We start from the raw sequence: 12,122 nt of genomic DNA on the forward strand, positions 1-12,122 counted from the left end.
AGGTTCAAATACTACCACTGTAACAGTCCCAACAACAGCAATCCGAGATTGCAAACCTCCAACAAGGCTGAACAATTGTGCAAGCATTGTAGGCCTTACTTATCGAGTCAGAAGCAAAAATGTTGAAATTGCCACTATCTCACAATGGTTAAGAATCCTCAAGAAAGAAAAAATCCTGGACCCGCATGAGCATTCGGATCACCATCAAAATCTAATGGATTGTTCCTTGGGCCATACCCTATCTCTTTCAAAAAATCTCAGCAAAATCCATTCATAAGTTTTTGAGTAATCGTGCTAACAAACAGACAAACAAATGCCAGCAAAAACATGACCTCCTTGGCGGAGGTAACTACCCCGCCCAGATTATACCCTGGGTTAATTTGGGCTAGGCTGTTTTATATCTCGAGTATGCTCTATACCATGATATTTTATACCCCGGTATATTTTGGCATAACAAATATTATGCCCTCATGAGCCATATTAAATACCCCCACAGGAATATCACATATCATAGACTCGAATATACTTTTTTGTACGTGGGTAGTGTCAATGACCATGCTGTCATCTGAGTGGACTTTGATGGCATTGCACCTGTCTGTGTTTGACTGATAGTCATCAGTGCAGTAGGATTTAAGGTTGATGATTGACACGCTTTGCTCAAAACCGAGTCTGTTTGGACGTTCTTAGGCTTTAAACGTTCTTTGCTGCATCTCGGTGACGATAATATTGAAATGTCCAGCGAGGTACTATCCTGGAAACCATGTAACCCAGCTCAACGTAACAATAATTGAACTCTGGAGTTTTGGTTCCTAGATTATGTTAGCTAGCAACATGGACAATGACAACAATGTTTAGTTTTGAACTCTTACATCAGAGGATATCCATGGTGTGGATCCTGAAAAGCATATAAATGCCTTGTCCAAGTTTCAACAACTGGCCCATCCTTTCCATGTGGAACATGGAACAATGGTACATGGTGACACAAAGGTTTTAGTGAACAGTCAACTGTCGACCATCCTGAACGTCTGCCAAGACAACCCACAGATAGGAAGACATTTCAGCAGCGGTAACACTTTCAAGAAGATTTCCCTGAGAAATTATGGAGAGGTATGAAGAAACGATGTTCAGGAGTACTTCAAACTGTGTCCTAAATACTTCACTGTGAATCCAAAAGTCAGCAAGCACGCCTTAACTCTTGACCACATCCCTGTTCCTGCCAGGATCTGGAGCATGGTGGAAATCGACATCGTTGGTCCAGTGCATGAAACTAACCAAGGCAACAAGTATATCGTCACTTTTAATTATTATTTTTCCAAATGGTTAGATGTTGCTGCAGTCTCAGACAAGTATCCTGTCAGCGTCCTAGCTCTCGAACTGCGTCAGGGCTGCATGTATACGCAGTACACAAATAGTAGGGTACACGCTAAATGATTGTTTCAAAAAAGATCATTGGATAACGTCGGAGTGCCATCCTTAATCCAATGGTCAACGAAAGCGAGATCACGAGATACTTAAACCAGTTCTCTAAATTCATCAGTGACCAGGGGCACGACTGGAGCAAGTAATGTAAATTCCAACGGTCTTCTTTGGCTAGCATAACTCAGTCTATGTGTCCACCAAGTTTACTCCATTTGAAGTGATGTGTGGCTGTCTTTTTTTCTTTTTCTTCTTCTTTTTTTTTTTTTTTTTTAAACTGAAGATGAATATAGGAAGGAAAAACAAATTTAAACATTACACCATACACCAGATTACAGGTTTCCTCCATTCACTAAAAATCTGTAATAGTTGGATTTGAACTGCCGTAGGTTGAAGTTTGGCAGAGTTGTTTGGAAATTTGTCCAGTTGCTTTGTTGCAACCTCTCCACATCCATTTTACAAAGGAGAGCAATATTCCAGCTGAGAATGCACATGATTCTTGTAAATTATAGCCAACGTCTCGTCAGTGAAATGGTTGCGGATTCCATGTAGTAATCCAAGTTACTCTGATGCGGTTTTAGCAAATGATCTACCATAAGAGGTCCACATGAGGGTACTGGTGACCGAGAATTTCAATGTTTTTGGAGACAGGAATATTGCTGCAAGAAGGTAATCGAGAAATCAGGCAATATCTGCTTTTAGGAAATAGTATATATTTGGTCTTCCTAGTATTAACTTAGACAATGTTACTTTGTCCCCATTCACTTATTTTCGATAAGTCTTGATTTTTTATGATTGATGTACTGAGTTGCGAGTTAGAGATACTGAACTTTAGGAATGGGTGTTCAAGTGTTAAGAAACTGTGAAGTGCTGAGTACCTGCATATAAGTGATTGAGATTATGGGTGACTGATATGAAATCATTAATATGAATTAGGAATAGAGCTGGAGCCAGGACTGATCGTTGTGGCACGCTATCAGTTGATATTGGAGTATGCATCATCTGCTCTTACTCTTATCTTTTTATCACTGAGATATGAGGAAATCAGTGGAACAAAAGATGATATATCAAAGCAAGGGACTCTGGATAGCAGGGAACTGTGCCAAACTTAGTCAGAAGCTTTAGAAATATCAAGGACTACTGCATGGGTTTCTCCATGTTGGTCAGTTGAATAATGGATGGTATGAGTGAAGAGATTGAGTATATCAAGAGTGGGCAAAATTCCTTAGAACTAAAATCTTCTCAGGACACTATCAAGAAAGAACTAAACTCTCTTTGTAGGGAAACACAACTTCTTATGCAAGGACATCAGCCAAAAGATGTTTTCCATATCGCCAAAGCACAAGCTCGTCAGAAAGAGTACTATGACCGCCAACATAATATCCCCAAAGAAATTACAACTGGTTTCACAGACTACTTAAAAAACAGTAGATGTATTCATGCCATGAGTTGTGCGATGGAAGCTCACTGGATTTGTCCGTATACTGTCACCAAGGCTGTCAGAAAAGAACGTGTGACCTAAGATTTCAAACAGAGAGAGGTTTTGACTAACGTGTACCACTCAGCCACCATACAATCTACTGCACTTGTTGCTACTGAACCCTTGAAGGACCACCTACAACATATCAAGAGGTGGTGAATCCACAGACTCAGTATACTCAGGGCAATATTACAGGGACAATATACTCAGTTTTACAGACTCAATATACTCAGCATTATAGGGACAAACCGAAAAAATAAAGAATTTTCTACTCTACAAACAGTATATCAGATCAGCTATGCCCTGTACCTCCCCTGCATGGGGCCTCATCCTATCTAATGCACACCACAAACAGGCCATTGCAAACCGTGCAGAACACTGTTGCATGCATCATCACTGGAAATGCAATAACCACCTCCACAGCTCACACTCAGAAACGAAAGTCCTCTCTGTTAGAAAATATCTTGATATGAAAGGCACATAGGTTTAAGCAGGAGCCTATACCAGCACAGAACATCCCTGTCATTACGTGATAAAATCACACAACAAACACAGGCACATAAAATAATCGCCACACAACTATTTATAAGTGATCTACAACAAAATCGTACCACTAGACATTCACATACTAGCAATAAAAATACACCTACATACTCATTTCATGCGCAGGGAAATACAACACCTCGATCAGAGAACTATATTATAAGCCCTGCTCCTGGCATCCACCCACCAAAGGAATCCTTAAATAGAAATAATCGTGTTTACCTAGGTAAACTTAGATCGAGATATCACCCAGCCCTCCCCAGTTACCAACTTGAAATCATTTTTTTTTTTTTAATGTAAGGAAGGAGGAACCAAAGACCAAGTAAAAATAAAAATAAAATAACAGCCAGATTCTACATTTGTTCAGTTTGAGATGCCTGGACACTTTGTGGTTAAAAGACCGGAGGTTATAGGCAGTTGGAAATACAGACAGAGAAAGACAATGCCAGACTTTACCTGTTGCACACATGAGGGACTGGGAGTAACGGTTGATTCATGCATAAGAGAACTGGATAAGAAAGAAATGAGAGCTTGCCGCAAAGAGGGTGCTATGTGACCTCTATTGTGGTGCAGGGATGCAAGCAGACAGTTCAGAGTAGTGACAATTGAAGCAGCGATAGACAAGGGATAAAAATGCAACAGTGCAGGGAAAACACAAGCGTTGAAGAGAGCCAGTAGGAGAAGGAGAGTTAAGGAGAAGAATACTCTTTGACTCCACCTTGCTGAGAAGAGCTGAAAGCGGGGAGCCTCCACACACCATAGTCTTACTCTGCACAGAAGCGAATTAAATTCGTATATGAAGTCAACAACTGTTAGGAGGTGAAGAAGGCAAGGAGATAGCTTAGCACATCTAATCTCTTGAAGGCAGATTTTACGAGAAAAGTAATATGACCTTTCGAAGATAAATCCCTAGAGAAGAAAACCCCAAGTTTGTCCAGAGATAATGCAGCATTGAACTGAATATTGTTAAAATTAGAGGGTACTCCTGTCGAAGATTCTGACGGATCTAAAGAAGTAAGAACGGAGTTTTTCATGCATTAAAACAACTCCAATCAGAGATATTAGCCAAGTCAGACATTAGGTGTGCCATAGCTTCATCCCGTGTTTGTTGTAGTGACTGCTGAGATGGATACCATAAGAAGCGAATGGGAAGGTGAAAGGTGGAGCCATCAGCGTATGAGTGGTTTGGGTTAGGTGTACAGTTAGAAGGTCATTGATCAATAAAGGGAAAAGAGTTAATAATAGTAAAGAACCGTGAGGAACACCACTATAGATAGCTCTAGGAGATGAACGGTGGCCGTCTACAACAACAGTTGTAGAACGACGAGAAAGGAAGCTAAAGATGAAGGCACAAATAAAAAGATAGTTTAATCATAAGAGGGCAATTTTGAAAATTTAACAGTTATGCCAGACTCGACTGAAGGCTTTAAGATGTCAACTGCAATGGCAAACCTTTCCTCAAAGTCCCGATATTTGGAAGACCATAGGTGTGAAAAGAAGGTGAGAAGATTGCCAGTTGAGCGACCCTGGCAGAACTCATACTATTGATCAAAAAGAAGGCTGTGATAGGAAATTATTTTACAACATTTTATTTACTAAGAATATCTTCTAAAACTAAGAAAAAAAAACAGGATTATTTAAATCAACTTGGCAATAGTTAGAGAGCTAAGAATGGTCACCATTCTTTGGGACAGGCTGAATGAGAGGAAACTTCCAGCAAGAAGGAAATGTACACGTCATTATATAAAGATTAAAGAGTTTACCTACAGAGGATTTTAGCACAGAAGCACAGTTTTTGAGGACAGCCGAAGGAACCCCATCAGGCCCATATACCTTATTGGCATTGAGGCTGGTGAGGGCAAAAAGTACATCAACTGAATAAATATTAACGATAGTCATGAGGAAGCCAGAGGGGTGTTGTGATGGATGAACAGCACTAGAGTCGTCCAAGATGAATTGGAGGAGAAGTCAAAGCAAAGAGCTCTGCTTTTTCAGTAGAAGAAACAGGTATTGAACCATCAGAGTAAAAAAAGGGGAGGGAGGACGGATGAAATACTGTTTTTCATAAGGTTTTGGGCAAGGTTCGAGAAAATGAGAGAAGAATATGAGTCAGTGAGTTCGGAGCATTTAGTATGACTGAGATTATTCATATCAGAGCAGAGAAGAGGCTTAGCACAGTTCTGTGGAAAAACACAAAACTGATGAGATTTAAGAGTGTAGTGGGTCCTGCATCTTTTGTAGACCTTCTGTTTGTTGTATCACAGGATAAAAGAAAGGAATGTATGATTCAGTTCTTGATAGAATAACGTCTGTAATGTGCGACACGCACTCCGATGACTGTCGGTCATGCAAGCAATTATCATTCCAGGAAAAACAGAGAAGTACTACCTGAGGGCCTTCCATTTAGCAGAGCCAAAACGCCACAGCTGCTGCCTCATGTGAAGGTCCACAGGCCTTACTAGAGCGATAGGAAAGATTAAGTTGATAAGGTTGTGATCAGAGGAGTCCAAAGGAGAGAAAAGATTACAAAAGTATGCAAAAAGATTAATTGTAAGAAAGAGGTCATGTATGTTGGAACTCTCTCCAAGATGGAGAGGGATACGGGAAGGGTGCTACACAAGCTGCTTGACGTCCTTAAGGATAGAAACGATGTGGGCTTGTTTACCTTGTGGTTCATTGAATGGAGAAGAGAGCCAAAAGTGGTGGTGAACATTGAAATCACGTAGAATAGAGATTTCATGAATGGAGGAACTGATAGGATGTGTTCCATCTTAGAAGTAAGATAGTCAAATAATTTTTTATAGTCAGTAGAATCAGGGAATACCTACACAGCATAGACATATTTAGTCAGAGAATGGCGGGACTGCCAAAACCAGGGAGTAGAGAAAATTAATCAGAAGATTCAAGTTCAGGAACATGAGAAAGATATGTTGTTGCATGCATGCACACAACAGCCACTCTTGGCTTTGAAGTGAGTATGGAGAAACTAGGAGGATACAGAGAAGGGTTTCCTATCATTTACCTCAGACAGCAATGCTTCAGGGAGGAAGAGAAGGTGAAGTTTAGAGGAAGAGAAGTGATGTTCAACATAAAGAAAATTAGAGAAAAGACTACGAATATTGCAGAAATGAATAGAGAATGAGAAAAACAGTGGTTGAGAATAACTATTGACGAGACTTGTCCTGCTTGTAAGGAACCTATGGGACAGCCCCCCCGAGGCAGTTGCACTGCCACCAAGTCTGCTCAGTCAGTCTAATACACTCATGACCAACAGTCAAACCCAGACAGGTGCCAACACCGTCAAAGTCCACCTGGGTGAGAGCATGGACATGGACACTACCCACATACCAGCGAGTATAATTGTAATTTGTGAATTCTTTATTGTCACTTTTGACTTTAAGGTATAATTTGGGCTAACCCATATTACACCCTGGGGTATAAAATATTCTGGCAAAAAACATATCAGAGGTATAGAACTGCATAGCCCAAATGAACCCCTGGTATAGTCTGGCAGGGAAATACTTTGGAGTGTTGCACCTGTTCACTGGGTGAGAAGGATATGCACCATTCCATTGGTGTTACAGAATCTCCATCCCCCTTGAGATTTAAAGTGTGATCAGGACAAAAAGTTTATATTACTGTTTCTTCAGAGAAGTGATAATATTTTCTGCAACTATATTAGCAATTTTTTATAGTCATTCAAGAAAACGGCACTTCTCATCAGCTTACAAATATCCATTATTTTTTTTATCATTCGTACTACGTTCATTTTCCCTTAATAGTGGAAGTATTACTTAGAAGTGGGATTAATTACTGTCCAAGTTTCTGTTAAGTGTTGAAATTCCTTCACCTGCCTCCATCCACGTGATCGCAGTCGTACATAAATATGTCCATCTGTAACCAAAAATGTTACACGTAGATTTTATTGTGGATGTAAGACTTAATGGCACTAGGGATTAAGGATACCCCCCCCATATGATGGACTGTGCTATCAACGCTAGGAACTGTAGGTCTACATGTGCCCCTGCCTGCAGGGACCCCCAGAATGAGCTGATCAAACTTCAAGAGGGTTGAAATAATAAAGATCATCTGAAAATCCTCTAGGCAACGTATTCGAAAACTATTTTCTCTGTAACTTAGAAATAGTGTCCGAAGACAGATTCGGTAAAGACGTTTTTGTCTAAAGTAACTCCGAAAGGGATATCTTTTTCGACTTACACTCTAAGATGTGAAAAAAAAAAAAAGTCAATTATTGATAATAAATATCTTATCAGATAAAAACACAAAATTTTACATGACGTTAACCTCATTATATACATCTAATATACTATAGCACTAGCCGTGTGTGAGTGTGTGTGTGTGTGTGTGTGTGTGTGTGTGTGTGTGTGTGTGTGTGTGTGTGTGTGTGTGTGTGTGTCTGTATTTTGGGCAGCAGAAAATACACATTCAAATTGCACCAAAATTGGCACAAAAAACGAAAACAAATCACTGATGTAAAAAAAAACTTGGCCCCATCACGATTGAAAAACTTTTACTATATTTAATGAGTGATCACATTTTGACCAAAAAACGCTGCTCCCGGAAGCCGGCATAGGATCTCCGTATAATTTTTTACCTAGAGGTAGAACTAAAATAAACTGTAGCAGTAGCCGTGTGTCTGTGTGTGTACTTCGGACTTGCATTCGGACAACTTGGGTTCCACTCCCGAAGCTGCAAATAACACGATCAACTGTTTGCTGCAAAAAAACCCAAGTGACAACGTTAGACTAGAACAGCACCTAAATGGATCATCAAGTGCGAGTGGCCTGAAGGGCCCACAAGCACTTGTTTTTTCTAATACAAATTATGATGATTTATTGAAACCTTGTCTTTAACATAAAAAATGTTATATAACGCCGAAATAATACAATAACTTCCACTTTTGAAGTTGTAAGTTCAATGTAATAAATTCGAACCTTACAAAATTCCTGCTAACTATATGTGACGAAAAGTATTTAAATAGCCAGGTTTATCGTTGAGGTCACTCCGACTCTATATTTCGACCATTAAAGTGGACTACTTTACATCATTCCTTTAATAAAATAAATGTATAATTAGTAATGGGATTGAAGTTAATTTCCATCTATACACCTATCCGTCTATGAGAGAATGTGAACATACTAGATTGCCCTCTATCCTGCACTTCTCTGGACAACATTTCAGCTCTCTTCCCTAGGAAATTCATACTTAGTTGTGGCCTTTATGGATTAGTTGTGGTTAGTAATAAGTTCAGTAGGTTACCCAGTCTCTCTCTTTCTCTCTCTCTCTCTCTCTCTCTCTGTCTCTGTCTCTCTCTGTCTCTCTCTGTCTCAAGGTGACAATAGCAGCCAGTTCCACATTACCTCTTACGGTCTCAGAAAGGGTCTGGTGGTAGGAGGATTTTGGGGCTTGACTATTGTATTCCAGGTCATTTAAGATGAAGGGAACCAACTACGGCTCTGGCAGCTTTTTCATGATGGAGGAAGCTCTGTCAGTCTCCTGGGTTCAACCAAAAGGCAGTAACGTATAGCACTCCATGATCCGAGATTTAACCCCCCTCCCTCCCTAACACACACAAATGGACTTGATTCAATGATATTCCACGACCATGTCTAGCAATCTTGATTAACAATCTTAAATTTCGTTATCTCGGAAACTCACATCAGGTCCCTCGTCATGTACTCACCGATGGACAATTTCTCTCATCACTTCCATCACCACAATCGTTGTCTCCGTCACATCTAAAGCATTCTTTGACGCAGTTATGGTTGTCACACATGAAGTAATCATCTTGGCATTTTATCTGTGGGAGGCAACATGTAGGAACTGCTAATCTATTGTGAAATTTAGCATTTATATTAAAATGTTGCTCTATTACAAACAAAATTTTAATTATTATGATGTAATTAAATTCAGTATAAGATGGTGGTGATAAAAGGCATGACAAATCTTTAATCTTGAGATTTTACGCTTCTGTAATGAAGCTGTTACTAACAGTTGCGACATTTTCCTTTGAAAATCGTCACATTTCTCGGATGACTACACTATCTATCTATCTATCTATATACCTAGGCTGCTTCCCCCAAGGAAAGGAAGGTAGCCGGGACAGGACGACACACTCCCCATTTACTCATCCATTCAAACACACTCATTCGCATCTTAGCCCCAAAGGGGAGAACGGACAGATCCTCACCGCACCACACCGCACAAGGGTCAACTGTGCAATGCAATCAGTGACATCCGCAGCAGGGCCCGACAGCAGAGCTGGTTTACCCCTGCCACATCATAACAGACTCATCCCCTGACCCGTACCTGACCTGAAATAGCTGATCAGACCAAATGCGGGAAAATATCCCCTCAGGGCTGCGTCATCACTTATTCATTCACAATTTCTCTCCATTTATTTCTGTCACGCACAGCCACTCTTCCTTGCTCAACAGACATCCCTCTCACATCCAGCGCTCTCTTCACACTGTCCATCCATCCTATTCGTGGTCTTCTTCTCAGCCTTACACCTCTCACATCAGATCAAGTTATCTTTTTCATCAATCGCTCATTATCCATTCTCTCCATATGCCCAAACAATCGCAACACCCTCTGCTCAACTCTACCAGCCATCTCCCGAACAACTCCAGTTCTCCTTCGCACTTCAGCATTCCGCACCCGATCCATACGCGTCACTCCACACATACTCCTCAGACACCTCATCTCCATTTCATTCAAACTTTTCCTCTCTACTACACCCATATTCCATGTTTCAGTCCCATATAATGCAGTCGGTACCACAACACCCTCATACAGCCTTCTCTTTACATCCATTCTAAGCGAACGACATCTAAACACTTTTTTCATTCCTCCCAGCACCTTTCCTACTTCATCTATTCTAAACTTCACTTCTGCATCTATTCTTCCATCCACAGCAACATGTGACCCTAGATATTTAAAACACTCTACCTCCTCAAGCAACTCGCCATTCAAAACTATATTCATCCCCCTACCATCTACCAACCTCGTACACTTCATCACTTTACTCTTATTCTCATTTACTTTCAATTTCCTCCTTTCATACACCCTTCCAAACTCCTCTACCAACTGTCTCAATCTCTCCTCTGAATCAGCCACTGGTGCAGTATCAGCTGCAAACAGCAGCTGCTTCAGATTCCACTCTCCACCATCAACATTCACCAGACTCAGACCTCCACCTAAAACTCTTGCATTCACCTCCCTTACAACACCATCCATGTAAATATTAAACAACCAAGGCGATATCACACAACCCTGTCGCAGCCCCACTCTCACAGGAAACCAATCACTCACAGAATTTCCCACTCTTACACACGCTCTACTATTTACATAAAAACTTTTCACCCCTTTTAGTAACCTACCATCAAGTCCATACAATCTTAAAACAGTCCACAAAGCCTCCCTATCAGTTCTATCATACGCTTTCTCTAAATCCATAAATGCCCAAAACACATCCTTGCCTTTTGCTAAATACTTTTCACACACTTGTCTCACCGCAAACACCTGATCCACGCATCCCCTCCCTCTCCAAAAGCCACACTGCTCATCACCAATCACTCCCTCTGTACCCTCTCTAACTCTCATAATTAACACTCTACCATACACCTTACCTACAACACTCAATAGACTTATACCCCTAAAGCTAGTACATTCATACTTATCACCCTTGCCTTTATACAACGGGACCACACAAGCACTTGCCCAGTCAACTGGCACCATACCTTTCACAAAGCACACATTCAACAATCTTACTAACCAGTCAACAATAGTCACTCCACCACCTTTCAGGCATTCCACAGCACACCCATCCATACCTGCAGCTTTCCCTGTTTTCATCTCCTTTACTGCCTTCTCCACTTCCTCCTTCGTGATCAAAGAATCATTTAACTCTCCCAACACATTTATTCCTTGCACCCTTCCATCCACCACAATCTCAGCCACCCTTTCCTCCTCTACATTTAAGAATCTTTCAAAATACTCTGGCCAACTCTTCCTTACTGCATCCATCTCAATTAACATCCTTCCATCCTCTACTTTTACTCGTTCTTCCTTCCCAGACTCTCCCTTTCGCACCCTTTTCACCTCCTTCCAAAACACTTTCTTATTCTGTTGACAATTCTCTGTCAGCCGCCTGCCCCACCTCTCATCTGCTGCCACTTTAGCATCACGCACAGCCCTTCTCGCCCTATTCCACTTTTCCTTATACCTTTCATATGACATCTCATCCTTCCTCTGCAGCCACACTTCATATACACGTCTTTTCTCAGCCACAGCCATACTTACTTCCTCACACCACCATTCACTTCCTTTTCTTACACCACCACCCACACGTCTCACACCACACACCTCTTCTGCATGCCCCACCACAGCACTCTTAAATAACTGCCATTCCTCCTCCACACTGCCATTTTCCCGATCTTTCACTGCGTTCCACTCATTTTTCAATTTCTCCTGATACTCTATCTTTTTCTCTCTTTTATCCAACTCACTCACTTTCAAAACCTCCCTGCCACACCTAACCCTCCTAGCTCTCACCCATCTCTTACCTACTCTTAACTTTTCCTTCACCAGGTAGTGGTGAGGCATACCTCCACCCTCCCCTCTCAGAACTCTCACATCCAACAATCTTCCTATTACATTC

At 41.0% G+C, this 12,122-nt stretch overlaps 1 protein-coding gene across 1 annotated transcript in view; it reads right to left on the bottom strand.

Moving 5' to 3' along the window:
- Positions 1-12,122, bottom strand: part of LOC145413684 (uncharacterized) — a 106,061-nt gene that overhangs the window by 57,302 nt on the left and 36,637 nt on the right. The window contains exon 7 of the mRNA XM_080283339.1: positions 9,144-9,260. Coding sequence (XP_080139465.1) covers positions 9,144-9,260 — 117 coding nt within the window. The remainder of the gene's footprint in view (positions 1-9,143; positions 9,261-12,122) is intronic.

Source organism: Coenobita brevimanus, chromosome 97, assembly GCF_032717465.1.
Source record: "Coenobita brevimanus isolate Jiangsu-jjx chromosome 97, ASM3271746v2, whole genome shotgun sequence".
Taxonomy (NCBI): domain Eukaryota; kingdom Metazoa; phylum Arthropoda; class Malacostraca; order Decapoda; family Coenobitidae; genus Coenobita; species Coenobita brevimanus.